This window comes from Triticum dicoccoides, chromosome 7A (genome assembly GCF_002162155.2).
Source record: "Triticum dicoccoides isolate Atlit2015 ecotype Zavitan chromosome 7A, WEW_v2.0, whole genome shotgun sequence".
Lineage (NCBI taxonomy): Eukaryota > Viridiplantae > Streptophyta > Magnoliopsida > Poales > Poaceae > Triticum > Triticum dicoccoides.
In genome coordinates this window covers 209,793,190-209,813,232 of record NC_041392.1, presented here as the reverse complement: position 1 = coordinate 209,813,232, position 20,043 = coordinate 209,793,190, and the positions used below count along the sequence as shown (strand labels likewise).

At 46.1% G+C, this 20,043-nt stretch overlaps 1 protein-coding gene and 1 pseudogene across 3 annotated transcripts; both read left to right on the top strand.

The window, feature by feature from the left end:
- Window positions 1-534: 534 nt before the first annotated feature.
- Window positions 535-6,154, top strand: LOC119328782 (annotated as a pseudogene).
- On the top strand, window positions 5,369-10,608 carry LOC119328781 (putative receptor-like protein kinase At4g00960). 3 transcript variants are annotated; one of them, XM_037601764.1, is made up of 7 exons: window positions 5,369-6,149; window positions 7,581-8,116; window positions 8,228-8,373; window positions 8,563-8,773; window positions 9,258-9,495; window positions 9,591-9,741; window positions 9,838-10,608. In XM_037601764.1, the coding sequence occupies exons 2-7, from the start codon at window positions 7,621-7,623 to the stop codon at window positions 10,162-10,164; spliced, it is 1,569 nt and encodes a 522-aa protein (XP_037457661.1). In that variant the 5' UTR covers window positions 5,369-6,149; window positions 7,581-7,620; the 3' UTR covers window positions 10,165-10,608. The 3 variants fall into 3 exon arrangements, with proteins under 3 accessions (XP_037457661.1, XP_037457662.1, XP_037457660.1); XM_037601765.1 differs by having other exon boundaries at window positions 5,369-7,716; window positions 7,867-8,116; XM_037601763.1 differs by having other exon boundaries at window positions 5,369-8,116.
- Window positions 10,609-20,043: the final 9,435 nt, after the last annotated feature.

Here is a 20,043-nt window from a genome sequence, read left to right as displayed (position 1 = left end):
GAACAAATTAGAACATACTCCATATTTGTACATTTTAAGAGAACTATTATAGTCAATATTTTAGTGAGAGAAACATGAAACTAATTTATTTATTTTTGACGAGGGAAACATGGAATTATTTCATAAAAAAATGAGGGATCATGGAACTATCTTAATTGAATGTTTTTTTAGGGGTACTATTTTAATTGAATGTCTTTTGTGTTTGCACGATCACTAGTAGCCCAAACAGAAGACATACCTGTTCCTGCTATTTCAACGGCAGGCCCAGCCCAATTCCCATGCCCTCAACCGAACTGCCTGACTCTCTCGGCCTTGGAACGGAAAAACAACTCTCTCCTCTCTCGAAAAAAAAAAAGCTGGCTCGCTCACATTTCAGGCGCGGGCGCAACGAGGGCGCCCCAAGGCGGCGGCGGCGGCGGCGGCAACCACGACCCACGCTCAGGCGGCGCATAGGCCCTGGGGTTGCTGTCCAACCGGCGGCGAGCCGGCGATTACCAGAAGATCTACGGGCAACGAACGATCTGGTGAGTTGAGATCTTCCGTTGCGTTCTCCTAATTTACGCATCCAGCAGTTTAGGAACTGGGGACTTGGGGAGCGAATCTACAACATGAAATCAGTTACCAGTCTAGAGGATTGAGCGATTAGTAAAGGAGAACCAGAATGGTACAACTTCGTTCAACCTGTATTAACGGAGAGCTAGTATTGGTGCGGTGAATCTTGTGAGAAGTGGCGGACCCAGGAATTCAAGTTAGCCGGGGCGAACATTTAACGTCTAAATTTTTTTCGGTACAAATGCAACTCTATTCAACTAGAACTCATAACATTCAACAACAAAAGCATACAAAAGGTCTTCAAAACTACCCCTCTGATCCATATTATTGTTCTAAATCGGCGACAATTAATATTTGTACCAAATCGGCGACAATTAATATGGATCGGAGGGAGTAGCAAACTACTGACATGGACTCTTGTCGCTTGAAATGCTGACTTGATGCCACAATAAGATCCCATAATTTCAAATGAGACCTACAAAATTATGAATGTATTAGCACAAGTCTGACGGTGTACTTGCATAAAGAACACGGGGATGTATATTTTGATATGATCATATGATTATGGTATACCTTTAAGTCTGGCAGCGGCGCAACACGCGAATTGGGGATATTTTTTTGTTTGAGGAGAGTTGTCGATTGGGCATTTGGGCCTGTAGTAAACGTAGCCCAGTACACTAGTCCAGCCCAAATCTATTTCTCCCTTGTAGGCTCGTATCCCTTGACGCAGTCACGTAGAACAGCGCCGCCGCCACAATGAATTGCTCGCTGCTTGCTGTCTGACGCGTGCCGCAGGAAACAGGAGGAAGGATATGTAGGGGTGCCGATTTTTCCACCGCCCGCGACCCGGGGCGGCCGCCCCAGCTCGCCCCGATGATGGGTCCGCCACTGCTTGTGAGGGACAGCTTCCCAAAAAAAATGTGAAATTTGTGTGGCCTGTCAACACATGAGCCAAGATGCATCCCTACAGACTCTGCTGTAACTGAGAAAGTACTCCCTCTGTACCAAATTATAAGATGCTGTAACTTTTTTCCAAATTGGATGTATATAGATGAGTTTTAGTGTGTTTGTTGGCTCATTTCAGTCCGTATGTAGTCCATATCGAAATATCCAAAACTTCTTATAATTCAGAACAGAGGTGATACAGTGTAATCATTCGTATAGGTGGCACGAGAAGCCGTCAGGGTGATCCTGTTGCTTGCCTAAACATTTTGCAGTCTTCTATTCGGGTATCAAACTACCCTGCTTTATCAAAGACGCTAGCTAACACACTCAACTCACAGGCTTTCTTTTCTGTGTAGGAAATGAGGAATGTGAAAGCTAGAATGGCCACGCACCAAGTGGAGCCAGGCGCTTCTCTGCGCCATGGCGGCCACAGTCGTCGCCTATCCAGACGCCTTGCTGATCCTGCCCAATCCACATGGGCATCACTGCACACAGACCTGCTCGACCTGATTGCCAGTCGGGTACTCGCCAGCGACCTGTTGGACTACGTCCGGTTCCGTGCAGTGTGCTTAGGATGGCGTGTCACGACTCCTTGCCCACGCGGTCGAGGCATGGTCGACCCGTGCTTCCACCCACGACAGTGGATGATGTTCCCAGAAGGTGGCGGTCTGTACCCAGGCCACCCTGCACTACTTGGCTATGTACGCTTCTTCAACCTTTTGACCGGCACCTTCGTTCACGTCAGACTCCCTTGCTTCAGAAACCACTCTGTGCTTGACTGCCCTGACGGCCTCCTTCTCCTGCGGCACAACAAGAGCACTGTCATCTGCCTTCTCCACCCCTTTACAGGCGACGTCGTTTTGTTCCCGCCACTTTCTCCATCTTCCCTCAGCTGGCCAAGTTAGGGTGCTTCATCAGTGACTTTAGCAAGATTCAGGACACCCGGTTTGTCTGCGCGCCCGTCTCCGTCAATCTGGTTGGTACTGTCACCATGATGCTCGCGTTGACTGGCCTTGATCGTGTGGCGTATGCATCCACCGGTGACCGGCAGTGGACTCCTACGAGCTGGAAAATGAAACACTTGTACTCGGCATTGCTCAAGGGGGAGGTAGCTCAGGTGTTCAAGGAGAGGGTATTTAAGGAGGGCCCTTGGGAGGAAGGAGGGGATGCGGACAATGTGTGGATGAAGATGGCGACTTGCATTCGTAAGGTGGCCTCGGAGGAGTTTGGAGTGTCCAGGGGAAGGAGAAGCGAAGATAAGGATACCTGGTGGTGGAATGATGATGTCCAGAAGGCGCTTAAAGAGAAGAAAGATTGCTTCAGACGCCTATACCTGGATAGGAGTGCAGACAACATAGAGAAGTACAAGATGGCGAAGAAGGCCGCAAAGCGAGCTGTTGGTGAAGCAAGGGGTCGGGCATATGAGGACCTCTACCAACGGTTAGGCACGAAGGAAGGTGAAAGGGACATCTATAAGATGGCTAAGATCCGGGAGAGGAAGACGAGGGATATTGGCCAAGTCAAATGCATCAAGGACGGAGCAGGCCAACTCTTGGTGAAGGACGAAGAGATTAAGCATAGATGGCGGGAGTACTTCGACAAGCTGTTCAATGGGGAGAATGAGAGTTCTACCATTGAACTGAATGACTCCTTTGATGAGACCAGCATGCGTTTTGTGCGGCGCATCCAGGAGTCTGAGGTGAAGGAGGCTTTAAAAAGGATGAAAGGAGGCAAGGCGATGGGCCCTGATTGTATCCCCATTGAGGTGTGAAAGGTCTCGGGGACATAGCGATAGTATGGCTAACCAAGCTTTTCAACCTCATTTTTCGGGCAAACAAGATGCCAGAAGAATGGAGACGGAGTATATTAGTACCAATCTTCAAGAACAAGGGGGATGTTCAGAGTTGTACTAATTACCGTGGAATTAAGCTGATGAGCCATACAATGAAGCTATGGGAGAGAGTCATTGAGCACCGCTTAAGAAGAATGACAAGCGTGACCAAAAATCAGTTTGGTTTCATGCCTGGGAGGTCGACCATGGAAGCCATTTTCTTGGTACGACAACTTATGGAGAGATATAGGGAGCATAAGAAGGACTTGCATATGGTGTTCATTGACTTGGAGAAGGCCTATGATAAGATACCACGGAATGTCATGTGGTGGGCCTTGGAGAAACACAAAGTCCCAGCAAAGTACATTACCCTCATCAAGGACATGTACAATAATGTTGTGACAAGTGTTCGAACAAGTGATGTCGACACCGATGACTTCCCGATTAAGATAGGACTGCATCAGGGGTCAACTTTGAGCCCTTATCTTTTTGCATTGGTGATGGATGAGGTCACAAGGGGTATACAAGGAGATATCCCATGGTGTATGCTCTTTGCAGATGATGTGGTGCTAGTTGACGATAGTCGGACGGGGGTAAATAGGAAGTTAGAGTTATGGAGACAAACCTTGGAATCGAAAGGGTTTAGGCTTAGTAGAACTAAAACCGAGTACATGATGTGCGGTTTCAGTACTACTAGCTGTGAGGAGGAGGAGGTTAGCCTTGATGGCCAGGTGGTACCTCGGAAGGACACCTTTCGGTATTTGGGGTCAATGTTGCAGGAGGATGGGGGTATTGATGAAGATGTGAACCATCGAATCAAAGCCGGATGGATGAAGTGGCGCCAAGCTTCTGGCATTCTCTGTGACAACAGAGTGCCACAAAAGCTAAAAGGCAAGTTCTACAGGACGGCGGTTCGACCAGCAATGTTGTATGGCGCGGAGTGTTGGCCGACTAAAAGGCGACATGTTCAACAGTTAGGTGTGGCGGAGATGCGTATGTTGAGATGGATGTGTGGCCACACGAGGAAGGATCGAGTCCGGAATGATGATATACGAGATAGAGTTGGGGTAGCACCAATTGAGGAGAAGCTTGTCCAACATCGTTTGAGATGGTTTGGGCATATTCAGCGCAGGCCTCCAGAAGCTCCAGTGCATAGCGGACGGCTAAAGCGTGCGGAGAATGTCAAGAGAGGGCGGGGTCGACCGATTTTGACATGGGAGGAGTCCGTTAAGAGAGACCTGAAGGATTGGAGTATCGACAAAGAGCTAGCTATGGACAGGGGTGCGTGGAAGCTTGCTATCCATGTGCCAGAGCCATGAGTTGGTTGCGAGATCTTATGGGTTTCACCTCTAGCCTACCCCAACTTGTTTGGGACTAAAGGCTTTGTTGTTGTTGTTGTTGTTGTTGTTGTTGTACTCGGCATTGCCATTCGGTGGCAGCCTCTATGTGGTGGATGGAGGGTGGGGTCTCGAACCATCGCGCATCCTGCGCATCAATCCTCCAGAAGATTCCAACCTCTCCTCATGGTCAGTGATACCACCACAAATGGTCACCCAGTGTCCAGTGAAACTGTTGAGGATGCTTCAACTGGTAGAGTGCAACTCCGAGCTGCTTTTGGTTGGCTGTGACAGTGGACACTCAAGGATTGTGCTTTTCCGGGTTGCTGACCTTCTAAATGGAGTCACCACCATGCAGCTGACAAGCATCGGTGATCAAGCCGTCTTCATCGGCGGATGGAACATGGCTGTTAACTCCAAGAGCCTGCCATCCGTCCAGGGGAACTCCATCGCCGTTGTCAATGAAATAGGTGGTGGTCTTTCAGGCAGGGGAACTCTACCGCTATACGATCTTGGCAGCGGTACCTGGTCACAGGTGTTTGACGGACACTTCCTCGATGGACCCGTGCCTAGGCCGTACAGCCTTGTCCTCCACGTCGCAACCTGCTGCCAGCGCCTTTACTGGAACAGTGGGAAAATCTTGTGTTTCAACACAGACGTACGACTAGGAGCCGAGGAGTGAAGTGTGGAGGGGAGCACACGTAAGTGTAAATAGAATCTGCACTGATCAACGAGATGTTTCTTTGATTTTCTAGTGGTTACACCTGCTGAAAGAGTCTTTGTTATGCATGTTATCCCGTAGCTTTACCAGCATCCAGCACAAAGAGCAGTGGGTTCAGTCCATATCTATCTATTTATAGTATATCTACTCAATATTGTGTTATCGGTCCAGGATGTATAATTGTCCTAAAATTGTTGTGCACCCTTCAGCTCGGAGACCATGTTTTTGTCATATATGCACTTTGAGAAATTAATTGTGCTTCTTTTTTGTTATATCAGATTATAATCTAGCTTGATTCAGTGGTATGCATACATTATCTGTAATGATGTGTTAGCATTCTCGCTATTTTGTTCTTTTGGAAGACAAAAGTTGATCTTTCAGGTTCGGGCTCTGAATCTGAACCGAGTCCACACCTTCATTGCCTCATTCTCGTTCCTCCTCGTTGCAATCATTCTCTCTGCTTGGTGATGCCCGAACAAGGAGACCACACCTATTTGATCTCATGTACTTTTGCTTTGTTTAGTTCTCTTTGTATGTATTGTCTGCTTATTTAATCTTTTCTTCTAGCTTATTCTGCATCAAGCTTGAAACAGTTCATGATAACACCCCTGCTATGTAGAATGTAGCAATTGTTTTTTCTTTTTTTCTTGAAACTTGCTGATTAACTAGAGATGGTTCTGCACTTTTCTAATGGTCACACCTGGAAGAGTCTTTGCTATGCAGGTTATTTGCATGAAGCACAAAGAGCAGATCCATATCCATGGTGTGTGTCTTCTCAATCTTGTGTTATTTCATTTCAGCATGTATAACTGTCCCAAAACTGTTGTGCGTCTTTCGTCTTGGAAACCATGTTTTTATTTAGCTAAAGTGATGTGACCCGCGGTACCATGAACATATTATCATATGTGCACTTGGGAAACTGAGTGTGCTTCTTTTTTGTTAGATAAGACTAGAATCTAGCTGTCAGTGGTATGGATACATTATCTATAATGATGTGTTAGCATTCTCGCTATTTGTTTTTTTGGAAGGCAAAAGTTGTTGTTTCCGATTTGGGCCTCAAATCACTGATTGATACATTATCTCATGTGCTTTTGTACTGTTTAGTTCTCTTTGTTATGTAATGTGCGCTTATAATATACCGTTTTCATCTAGCCTATTTTCTGACAAGCTTGAAATAGTTCACGCTAACACCCCTGCTATGTACTAGAATGTAGCAATCCCTTGCTTTTTTCTTCTTGAAACTCGTCAATTCTAGGCACACATTTTTTGTACCAATATTGCAAATTTTATGTAGAATGTAGCGATTGCTTGTTTCTTTCTTAAAACTTGTGGATTGTAGATGCACATTTGTTTGTACTACAACAGCACAAACTGAAAGTTTAAGGTTCCATTTTTAGGGCTTCATTTTAGACCATGCACCACAGTCCAGGGTCTAAATAGGATTTATTTTCCCTTTGAAACAATACACTTTACTTATCGTTCACCAGCTCTGATAGCATTCGTATGTATATTTTTGTAAAAACAAATTTGGTTTTGTTTTACACGACATGGTTAAGAACAACTCACCTATGGCTGGTAACCCCATCCCAAGATCAAAGCCAGGTTTGACGCACTCTCGTGTCCCTATAAAAGTGGATTAGTTTTTCAGTAGGAGGCGACGTTCTTGTCGATAGCAGGCGCTATTGGGGACTTTGTCAATCTTGAACATCTGTAAATGCAGTCATCAGTAGACACTGTGTCAGTGTGTTTGTGTGTGAGCGCACACCTCTACGTTTTAGTTGGTATTTCTTAAAAATAAAGCATCCATTACGACATTGATTATGAGAAAACCAATCACTTCAAAAAGGATCATGAGATAACCAACCATTCGAAGCAATGTCCCTTCAAGATTTTTTTTGAGAGGTGATTCTTTGTATTTTTGGTAACTGTGGAATTTGTGATCTGTTTATAACAAGGCATGGTGGAGTAGTAAATAGCTGGATACTTAACCTCTCAACATCCCACTAAGACCTAACTGACTTAATGAAGGCTCATCAGTGGCTTAATTGGGACAGGTAGACTAATCTATCGTGAGCATGACTGGTTTTACCCACACTTGTTTACTTGCATGGTACTACTATACTAGTTCAGGAACCTCCTAAGATTTTTACTGCCAACTCATGGAACCTCATCCTATGGTTTTTACCTTGTGGAGGTATGCAAAAAGAAGAGGATAATGAAACTTTCCACTGCAAATGCGCCCTTTAGAAGCCAGGATAAATAACTGCGCTGTTGCCGGGCCAGGCGCTGTGCCGACTGCCGGTGCCGGAAGAAGGAAAAACAAAGATCCGGTAGGTGGACATTTGGCAACTGCTGCTGCTGCTACTAGTAGAACCTTTCAGCCGGCCGCAGCCACCATCGTCTCACTCACTCCCACTCCCCGTCCCCGCCATTCTCACGTCTTTCTCCTCCCCCTCCTCCTCCCTTTTCACCACTTCAAGGTTCGTCAGGCAATCACCGGCAGGGACCTTCCTCCGCTGGAGCAGCGCATGGCGTCGCGGCGCGCCGCGCACCGCCGGCTCATGGGCACGTCGTCGTCGTCGTCCCCGGCGCCGTCGGGCGACGGCGAGGCGGCTGCGGGGCGCGGGTCGAGCCAGGAGGCGATGAAGATAATGGTGTCCGTGCTGGTGGTGGTCATCTTCTGCACGCTCTTCTACTGCATCTACTGCTGGCGCTGGCGGAAGCGCAACGGTACGTGCATCCTCCGCCGTCTCTGACTGGACCGGCTTGCTTCTTCTTGGTTACTTTACGTACTGGGAGTGAAGTAGGAATGCGAATCTTATTTATGTTGGTCGTCTTCAGCCGTGAGGAGATCGCTGCTCCAGAGCCTGCGGCCGATGTCGAGCTCCGACCTGCCGCTCATGGACCTCGCCTCCATCCACGCCGCCACCGACAACTTCTCCAAGGCCAACAAGCTCGGCGAGGGCGGCTTCGGCCCTGTCTACAGAGTACGTGCTTTACCTACCACAGTTGATTAGTAGTATTAATCAAGAATCATCTGCTCTGCAATTTAGCAGTAGTCTCTTACTAGCTAGTCCCTAGTGTACTTAACATTTGTGTAGAGAGCTCAGCCTCTCCCGCCATTTCTGTCTATGCTGAACCGAGCTTTGATTGTCATGTGAACCAACCAACCAAAGGGCGTGCTGACGGGCGGGTCGGAGATCGCGGTGAAGCGGCTGTCGGCGCGGTCGCGGCAGGGCGCGGCGGAGTTCCGGAACGAGGTGGAGCTGATCGCCAAGCTGCAGCACCGCAACCTGGTGCGGCTGCTGGGCTGGTGCGCCGAGCGCGACGAGAAGCTGCTCGTCTACGAGTACCTCCCCAACCGCAGCCTCGACGCCTTCCTCTTCGGTGCGTCCCTTTCCCTGCCCCTTTCACCCGTCTCATCCATTCCGGTTGGTAGCTAAGCTCGGAAAGAAAAGAGCTCGAGGAGGAGGGGCGGTGGTTGAAACCTGCGGCGTCGCGCCATTAACTCCCTCCCTCGTTTGGTTAATGGGGGCCAGCCGGTGCCGTGCCTGCCTACTGCCCGGCGATCCATGGACCGCGCAATTAAATCGAGCAATCTGTCATTGATGAACCGACTGGCGACGTACTACGTACTGATCGCAACCTGTAAGTGGCCGGATAATTATCGCGTGACGCGCACTGCGAGCGACCTGCACGCCACATGGTACTAACTACGCCCCAAGTTTTTCGGCCGGACAACGAGATCCTTAATTAATCGGTTGCTGGTGATCTCTACGTGATGTAGGTAGTACGTTTGCTGTGTTGGTCGATCCCTGATCACTCAGAGTTTTGACTAATTAACTGTTACTGTTACCACTTTGCTGATTAGACGCAAGCAAGAGCGCGCAGCTGGACTGGAAAACCCGGCACAGCATCATCCTGGGCATCGCGCGCGGGCTGCTCTACCTGCACGAGGACTCGCTGCTCAAGGTCGTCCACCGGGACCTCAAGGCCAGCAACGTGCTCCTCGACAACAAGATGAGGCCCAAGATCTCCGACTTCGGCATGGCCAAGATCTTCGAGGACGAGTGCATCGAGGTTAACACCGGCCGCGTCGTCGGAACCTAGTAAGCGATCCGACCACCTCCATTACTGTGCAGTGTTGGCCGGCCGTACTGCATGCATGCTTACTCACCTGAATCCCGGTCACCATGCAATGCAGCGGGTACATGGCGCCGGAGTTCGTGATGGAGGGCGTGTTCTCGGTGAAGTCGGACGTGTTCAGCTTCGGGGTCCTTCTCATCGAGATCCTCGGCGGCAAGCGGAACGGCGCGCTCTACCTCGAGGAGCACGAGCAGACCCTCATCCAAGACGTACGTACATAATAGTCTCTCAAGAACTCTACTGGTATCACTGCCATTATCTACTGGTAAGTTTCAGCACTGAGCTGCTGCTCTGTGTTGGTGCAGGCATGGAAGAGCTGGACGGAGGAGAAGGCGGCCGAGTTCATGGACCCGGCGCTGGGGCGGGCCTACTCCAAGGAGGAGGCGTGGCGGTGCTTCCACGTGGGGCTCCTCTGCGTGCAGGACGACCCGGAGCTCCGGCCGACCATGTCCAGCGTACTGCTCATGCTCATCAGCGACCACATGGACCTGCCCGCGCCGGCCAGGCCGCCCATGTTCACCCGGCTGAGGACCTTCCCGGCGGCGATGATCCCCTTCTCCACCAAGACCGAGTCCACCTTCTCGCCCCAGTCCATCAACGACGTCTCCATCACCGTCGTCGAGCCGCGATGAGGTTGATGGCGCCCTTTTGTTGTTGTGTACATACTGCTAGCAGCTGAAATGTTCTTCCAGAAGGCCGGCCGCCGTTGGATTTTTGTAGTTATGGTGAAAGTGCGTACACACCGCGGCACAAAGCTTCGTGCAGACGGTGACAGAGTGAGATCCATGGCGAATTGGGTACACATGATTGGGTTGTTTTTCCCGTTGATTAATTCCTGTGTCAAGAAAAGAAAAGAACCCATTGGCATAGAAACAGTTCTTTTTTCCCTTCTGTTTTGAGCATTTTCCGTGACAATTTGGGTAGTGTATCAGGGAAACTCAGGGTTTGGTGTCCAGAAGCTTCAGAAAGTGGAGTGTGACGCTGAAAGTGTTGCAGTGTGGACAGAAGGTCCGCTGAACTTTTGTCTGGGCGATTGACCCAGCTGGGAAAGAGGAGCGACCGAACGAGATTCCCCATTTCTTTCACCCTCGTAGTGACCGGAGCGAGTAGGACTTTAAGACTTGCTGTGCCACTTTGTTGGTCCACTGCTCACACCAAGCGAAAGGTGCTGTTGTTAACTTTGTTAGATTCAGACCAACGCTTTGTTGGCTCAGGTTTCGTGGACCTTGTGCTGGAGAAATGGGCTTTGGCTTGCAGCCATCCTTTTGGTCCCTTGACAGATGCAATGAATCCATGGCAGCATTGTATTAGGAGGCTGAGACACCACCCTAGATGGTGGGCGGGGCTAACCTTGGTGGTGCCCTTGAGTCCAAAAAGACCGCCTTAGTTGGTAAGATCCAGGAATTCGATTTGTTAGACGATGGCCTTGGGTTATCCGAGGCGGAGTGGGCTCTTAGATATAGCATTGAGGATGATACGGTTTTCATCATGCACTGTGAAGAAATATACTCGCAGCATTGAGGATCCCAAACTTGAATGGGAAAGGGAGACCTCAATACCGCGTACTTTCAGGCAATGGCCAACGGCAAGCGTACAAGATGCAGTATCGTTGCGCTTAGGGATGGTCCCAATAATGTTACTGAACATGAGGCGTTACAAAAGGCACATGTATTCCTTTTATAGGGAGTTGCTCGCCTCGGGTGAACGTGGCGGCCCTAAGTTAAGGAGGGGTCTGCTAGTGCCATCGAAAATGATACATTAACTGCCCCTTTGTTGGCCAAGGAGTTAGAGGTGGCTCTTACGGGCACACGTACTAATACTGCACCAAGACCAAATGGTTCTCAATGTCTTTTTATTAAAAAAATTGGCCCATGGTTGGACTACAAATGTTTGAGTTGCTTCATGACTTTACCAAAGGTAGGATTGACATCATCTAAACTATGCTATTATCACTTTGCTTCCCAAGGTCCCAGGAGCATACTTTATTAAGCAATTTCGACCCATTGCTTTGATCAATGCAACATTTAGTCTACTCGTCAAAGGGTTTGCAACGCGGTTATCACCGGTTGCCAACCAGGTCACAGATTCGAGCCAATCTGCCCTTATTTAAGGTAGACGTATCCTTGAAGGCATTTTGGTTCTCCATGAAGTGCTACAATCTGCACACAAGTCAAGAAGGAAAACGTCTTTATCCTCAAACTAGACTTCGAGAAAACGTATGATCATGTCAGTTGGGAGTTCTTGGAAGGAGTTATCCATCGAAAAGGTTCTGGCCCATTATGGGTTAGCTGGATTATGCAGCTTCTCATTTGCGAGCAAACCACCATTAACATTAATGGGGAGCCCGGTCCCTTTTTCCGAAACTTGAGGGGTGTTCGGCAAGGTGACCCGATACCCTTCTCCTTGTCAACCTAGTAGTTGACGCCTTGGCTATCATCTTAGAGGGTGCTAAGACAGTCGAGCATATTCATGGAGTGTTCCCTGAAGTCCACGAGGGCGGAAACTTGCAATATCTAGACGATACCCCCATCATGCTCAAGAAAAACCAAGTCAGTTTGATCAATCTTAAGTTTTATTGATGTGTTTTTAGTCCATGTCGAAACTCAAAATCAACTTCGATAAAAGCGAGGCTTTTGTTACTAGAGGTAGCTTGGAGGACAAGCTTTGGGTAGCGCCAGAGGCGGAGGACGAAAAAAATTTAAGGTGTGACGAATTCTTAAGTCATTGTTTTTTATGCACACGCTTGCTCGACGGCGACGCCTTAGCCCATGGCCGTTGTCGGCCATCCGCCTCATCCTAGCCAGCCGCCGCCGTGCTTTCTAGGATTGCAGTTGTGTGCGAGTGTAGTTTTTGTTTTGAGAACCGCCCTCTAGGCAGTTTATTTAAGTGTTAGGCGGATTTGCATCTGATTGTACAAATATCAATCAGACAAGCAGGGATTACATCAAGAGACAAAGAGCTAACATCAATATTAAGCGCGTGCATAAGCAGCTCCATTCGCTCCTCTCTTGACCCATTTTGGAGATAGATTTTCATCTGCCTAAAACCTTGCTTCGTGCGTGTGTACTTGGTTAGTGGCTTCGTGCGTCAACGCTCTGGCTGGTTCATGGATCGTGTGCACCACATGCGCCGCACAAGGCTCTATGTGTTTTTCTTTGCATCCTGTTGAATGCTTTGTGGTTTCGGATTTGAGGAGTTGCATACTGCACTACCTTCTCAGCGACTACAGTCAACAGAGTGGTTTTCCAGTCTGGTACCGTGTGTATATGACAGCTAAATCCCTGCTATATTTACATTGCCGTAGAGGAAGCTGGGATTGAAAGTTTTTTCCGTTTAATATCCCAGCTATTTAAGAGTATTGGCTTGGTTTGTTCATGGGCTGCACCTGCGTGGCCCAGTTATTAGCGAACGGCCTCTCGCTCTCGTATATCCATCGATAGAAGTAGATGCATACCTATAAAATTTTCATTCCACCCAATCAAGGTATGGCGGCCACCATGCCTTGCCTACTGGGGTGCTCCGCCAGTGATAGCGCACATGATGAATTGTAAGCTTGGATCCTTGCCTATCAATCACCTTGGCCTCCCTCCAACCAACAAGAATTTGACTATCGAAGACTTTTTGTTTATCATAGACATGGTTTCCGACAAAACAGAGGCTTGGGTAGGGAGATGCCAATCAATTGGCAGCAAATCAACCCTTATCAACGCATCTCTTCCTAGTTTGCTGATGTTTGTCATGGGGTTCTTTTTACTCCAAGATGGGGTTCATGCAAAGTTTGACTTAGCGAGGTCTCGTTTTCTTTGGAACAAGGAATTGGGCAAGCAGAAATACCACATGATACATTGGAGTACCATTTTCTCCTCAAGGAAGTGGGGGCCTTTGGGATTATCAACACCAAGCATACGAACTGGTGCTTGATGGCTAAATGGCCATGGAAGATCCTCACCAGTGAGGGTGGCCTTTGGCTTGATATTATTAAGCATAAATACCTTCAGCATGCACCTATAGCTACTGCTTCTGCTCAACAGGGATCCCAATTCTGGAAAACCATCATCAAGATCTGTCATTTGCTATGCATCGAGACAATCCATACCGTCGAAAATGTCAAATCGACAGTCTTTTGGTTAGACGTGTGGATTGGCATAAGCCTGCTGGCAACTAAGTTCCCAGGCTTGTTTGCGATAGCCCGTTTTCCAAATGCTCTGGTTAGTGACACTTGGAGACACGACTAGTGGCGACCACTGTTTCGGCGAACTCTAGGAGCCGAGGAGGAGAGGATTGGTGTCGCCTAGCAACTATCCTTAGGGATATCATGCTAACCCCAAGCGCGGACTCCTTTCATTGGAAGCTTGAGCAATCTGGACAATTCTCTATCAGCTCATTATATCGCGGCTGGTTATGGAATCAATTCCTATAATTATGAAACCCATGAATCGCGCATTGCATAATGGGGCTGGACAATTTCAAGCTATGGATATATGGAAGGCCAAACTGCCAAGATATTTTTTCCCTTTGGCAGCTAGTGCGTGAGAGACTCGCATCAGGGGTGGAAGTGTAGAAGAGGCATGGAACTGGTGGTGGTCTATGCCCTCTTTGTGGAGCGACGGAAGATAATAACCATATTTTTTCTTGCATCATGGCACAGTTTCTTTGGGGATGTATTAGGGACGTCACTCGATGTAGTTGGGAACTGTCATCTTTCACCGATTTGCACACCCTTAGTGGAAGTCTCTCAGGCCTCCCTTGAAGGTTTGCCTGGATAAGTTTCTCAGCACTTTCATGGACTCCTTAGCAAATTCGTAATAAAGCTCTTATTGAAGGAGTTTTTTTATTAATAATCCTGTTGATGGCCTTTATAATTGATTATCTCTTACAGTTATGGAAGCTGCTCAGCAAGACCCAAGAATCATCGACCATTGAGGCGCTATGCGTCAAGCTTCGACAATATATCATTGTTCTCAGGGAAGAGGGCAACAATAACTGTGACTTCTTTCAGAACCTCCGACGACACTTGGAGTGTTTGAGCATTGTTTTTCCTTTTTGGCTTATGAGCCAAGGACCCTCTTGGGTTTGTATCGAACTTTGGTAGTTCTTGTCTTATGTTTTCTTTTTCGTTTATTTGTCGAACCAAGTGTTGTAAAATCTTGAGGGCTTCAGTTCGCTAAAGCTGGACAAACATATCTTATATATAAAAAAAGATCAACACTTTACATATGAATTTGGACCATATTACTATTTGTTGTTTAATTACAATATCCTTTGTTTTTTTACTGTAGTATGCTTTCATATACTAAATTAATGGACGATGGCTATGTTGTTTTGGAGTACATTTTATACTCACTTTGCACAAATTTTGGTTTCAAAAGGAAATTGACGCCTTTGGTGTTTCTAAAGAAACATGCATGATAACTATGCAAAAATTCTGATGTCATGAACACTTGATGAAGCTCTAAAGAAACATGCAAGATAACTAGGAAAAAATTCTGATGTCATGAACACTTGATGAAGCTCTAATGGCCCTGCAAATACGATGAACAAAACCAAAGGAGAGAGAATAAGAGCACTGTACCGAGGAGTGCCATTATCACCATCGAGGGGCATCACAAAATACATAGATTCGACATACAAAAACAATGTCTACCTGCTTGACGACAATCCAATAGAGTGTCGTCGGCCTAGACAAACATGAACCTTGACTAAAAGCTTAGCCATAGGGATCACCCCGTGCATTTCGGAGATGAGATTGGCCGCCGACATCATGGAAGAGTACCGTTGAACTGAGATTGTACCAAGAACACTAAGCTCACACACTACTAGGTCCCATCAGTACCAGACTTAGTTGAAGGTGGCAGACAACAGAGAGTCAAAGTCGAAGACACCAAAAGGATGGCAGCTATGTGGCATGATATCCCCCTAGTATAAGTGATCACATGAACCTTTGTGGGGAATATTTCAATCTTAATTTATATTCAATATGGTGGGAGAGAAAGAATATTGATAAGAATTTAGTAGTTGGGCAGTCAATTTAACTACACAAGTGACAAATACTTGCTCAAGAGAATTTATCAGCAGTGATGACGATGTAGTAATTTGATTATTGTAGGTTGCAGAAAACTAAATGAGAGCAACAATTACCTAGCAATTTCCAGGTAATGGTTATTAAAGAAAGCAAAACGTGTTTTAAAACTTACACACGGAAATGCATATTTGGGATGTTGCATGGATGGCATCAATCATAACATAGTGCAAATACCAAATAATATAATTCCTAGCATATATTTTATTACTTTGTAGACATGTATTTTGTATGTGACTAAACCTGCTTATTATAAATCATAAGAATTTTGTTTGGTATGATTTTTCTGCGAAACAAAGAAATATGCAAAAAATAAGAACTGACACTGGACACTAAGTTAATAGTTTAGTTCACAAAAATAATATAACATGGCATATAAACATACAAGAATGATAATTTAATGGCATGAAACAATCAAAAATTATAGATACGTTGGAGATGTATCAGGGGTGCATGACATTGAGGCTGGATCTAGCTTGACCATGGGACAAATCGGGCCCCTTAAGAGCAGTGGCATCTAGGCAATACATCTGGTGGCGGCGGCTGCTAGGTGTTGTCACCATGTGCACAACAACCATTAAGGAGACGGCAGTGGGAAGTGATCGAAAGCAATGCGATGGTGTCTCCCCTGCTGGCTATTTCTTCTTTGGTCGGCTAATTATGTGTGAGCTGGTCGGTAGACCCTTTGATCTCGACAATGGTAGCTAACATCCTAGCTACTTTTTCTCCGATTGAAAACTCATGATCTACCTTTGTGGGCAGATCCGGCAGTGTTGATATCCGTGTCTGTTTCCTTGTTGAAGGTGTTAGCTTAGAAGATATGCTCCGAGATGATTGCCCTAGGCGTATGTTAAACCAACCAACATTAACATGGGAGTGGTGGTTCTCTTTTGAAGGCGTTGTTCTAGTATTGCGCCCTTTTGTAGCTTCTATGTCGCTCGATTCATAGATTAGTTTACATGGTAAGACTTTAGAGAAGTTGCGAGGCAAATTCTATGTGGATAGTCTTGAGTTTTTAAAGTTGATTTGTTCAACATTAGTACTCCCTCCGTTTCTTTTTAGTCCGCACGTAAGGTTTGGTCAAAGTCAAGTTTTATAAAGTTTGACTAACTTTATATTAAAAATATAAGCATTAACAATATGAAATCAATATTATCAGATGCACCATGAAACGTATTTTCATAATATATAATTTTAGTATTGTAGATGTTCATATTTTTTATATAAATTTAGTCAAACTTTGTTTAGTTTGACTTTGATTAAATTTTATATGCAGAGTAAAAAGAAATAAAGGGAGTACTAGCTTTACTTGACACCTTTTTATCACTGCGTGCAAAGGCCAGAACAGAACCCATTAAAAATATTTTTTGTCAATACAAAGGTTGAGATAATCCTGTTTTAAGAAAAAGAAGGTAGAGTACATCTATCTACCGTAACAAAGCTCCCCTCGTGGTCGAGGCCTCTTCTTCTTCCTTTTTTGGCAAATTTCAAACCTATTCATTTTCAATCGTGGTAGTACAATGAGGATTAAAAATAATAAAAATTACATTTAAATTCATAGACCATCTAGCGATGACTATAAGCACTAAAGCGAGTCAAAGACGTGCCACTGTCATCACCCTCCCTCACGGGAATCAGACAAAACTTGTTGTAGTAGACAGTCGAGAATTCATTATGCTAAGGCCCCTATAGGACCAACACACAAAAATAGCAACCGTTGCGGATAAAGAGTAGCGTAGATCAGAAGGATCCTACCTAAAGGACGAACAACGATCAGATCCGAGCACATCCACCGAAGATATATCCATCGGAGACACACCTCCACACATCCACCGGCAATGCTAGACACACCATCAGAATAGTGCTAGGCGAGAAGAATCTTATTCCATCTTCAGAAAGCCGTCTGCCTTCACGAGTAGGACACAAACCCTAATAAAACCTGAGAAAAGGTCTAAAACGGAGTCCTCCCACCAGGAAGGACCAGGATCCACTCTGCCCCCATGGCCCTAAGGCCACCGCAGACGAGGTGGACCGGCAACGGCGCCGGCGGGAGGCAGAAAAACTCTAACTCTTTGGACCTGATAAGTGACACACGTGTGGCACAAAGCAATTTCGCCCTGATGTTTTTTTATGGCAACTTTAGTTACCCAGGGATTGAAACTTTAGTTGTGAAGCATGGCAACTTTCTGTTTGGATGGCAAACTTCAATTTTTTGGGTTCCATTTTTTTGATGACAATTTTAATTGTAAAAAATATCAAGACAATGTTACTTCATGCCACACGTGTGATACTTGTCATTTGAGAACTATTTTGGGGAGGCGGCGTGGTCGAGGCCTCTTGTTGGCACGAATTTCTTCACCAAACACATGAAAAGTACTTCTAAAAGAAAAGGAGAAGCACGTCCGTATCTCCAACGCGAACGGCTCAGATCGACTCCTCTTTTTGGCGAACGGCTCAGATCAACTCAGTTACAGCCCAGAATGAACCTGAAGTTGAGATCCCAACAGTAGCAGTTTGTGCACGAGCTTTTCATGCGGGCTTTATCTACTTAGCTCATCAACGTACTACCATTTGCATTTAAAGATGAATCGACCAGAAGCAATGTCCGGCAGCAGATTACAGGCAGGTGGTCCTGCCATCGCCAAGCTGTTGGAGCTAGTTAATCAACGGTGGAGTCCGTGATGTAGGGACGAAGGCGAGACGTGTTCGATTTGGAGCATTGTCTCGTCGGCACCGCCGCAGGCCGGCAGCGTACGAAGGCGGCAAGCAACCGACGGCGGCCAGGCCATCGACGTCATCGCCTAGAGCAAGAGCAGTACTAGATCGTAACACTGATCGGTGGATCAATCAATGCACACGCCAGCCACGTCGCCTCGCCCTCAATGCGTACGTCGTCGTCGTCATCATCAACATCTAACGCACGGCCTTAATGAAGGCGCACAGATTGTTACAGAGGACGGCACGTTTGACACTGACAGCAGCGAGATGGTACCTGTACTCGTACAGGGGCGCGAGACGCCGCTCCTGCTTCCAGTGGCGTGGCATCTACCTGTTCATTTTCTAGAGGTGTAAATCCAGAGAAGACAGATCCGAGCAAATCCATTGGAGACAGATCCATCAAAGATACACCTTCAAACGCGCACCGACGATACTAGATACATCACCAGAACAGGGACTAGGCGGGGAGACCTTTATTCCATCTTCAGGGAGCCATCGCCGTCTCGCTTTTCTGAGTAGGATACAAACCTTAATAAAACTCGAAGAAATATCTCAAAGCAGAGTCCTCCCACCGGCAAGGACCGGGATCCACTCCGCCCTCATGACCCTAAGGCCACTAGAGACGAGGCGGACCAGTCCCGGTGTCCACGAGAGGCGCAGGAACCCTAGCTTTTTTTGGAAGACGGTGGCTACAGCGTCTTGACAATCCTTTATTTTTATTTTTTATTTGACATGTGATATGTTGAAACCAGACAAATACAAAACTCGATATCCGATATTTTGAGCTTGCATTTAAGTGCAGAATTTCTCGGTAAATTACTAAAAATAGCTCACCTAGTTATTCCGGGCCGCCGATGGCCCTCGCGGTCGCCAGTCTTGTGCTGCTTTGCTGCCTCATGATTCGGGAACTCCTGCTCCACGCCTTTAGCACCGTGAAAGGGAACCGGCTCATACCAGCGCCTGGTAGGCCGGGCCACGAATGCGCAATGCATCGAATTGTATTTATAACGTGGAAAAACTTTAGCACCCACCCCCCCAAAAAAAGTGGCTCTCCTCGAGTAATCGAACTCGCACAAAATTTGAAAGATCATAAATTTCAAAAAGTTCACAAACATGGGGAAAAAAGTTTGCCTATTCAAAAAAAGTTCATGTATTAAAAAAGTTTATGAAATTGAAAAAACACTAATTTTAGAAAAAATTAATGAAATAGAAAAAATATTGCAAGTTAAAAAAAAGTTTGTTGACTTGAAAAAGTTCGCATATTTTGAGAATCTTTATAAAATTAAAAAAGTTCACTAATTTGAGAAAAGTTCAGTCATTTGGGAAATACTTGCGAATTTCAAAACAGCTCAGGAGTTTGGAAAAAATTGATGGATTTTTAAAAGTTCATGAAATTTGGATAAAAGTCACGAATTTGAAAAAAACAGAGCTAAAGTTTATGAAATTTGATAAAAAAATCACCTATTTGAACAATGAGCTCATCAAATTTGGAAAAAGGTTCATGGAGTTTGAAATTGTTCGTATTTTTTTTAAAAAAAATCAGAGCTAAAATTCATGCTTTAAACAAAATTCACAGGCAAAAAAAATTCACGAATTTTGACAAACAAGAAAAAAAAGATAAAACGAAAGGAATGCCGAATTTAAAAGGCAGAAGAAGAAAAATGGACCCCACCAGCGATTAACGAACGTCGCACACGCTTGCTTGTGCTAGAAG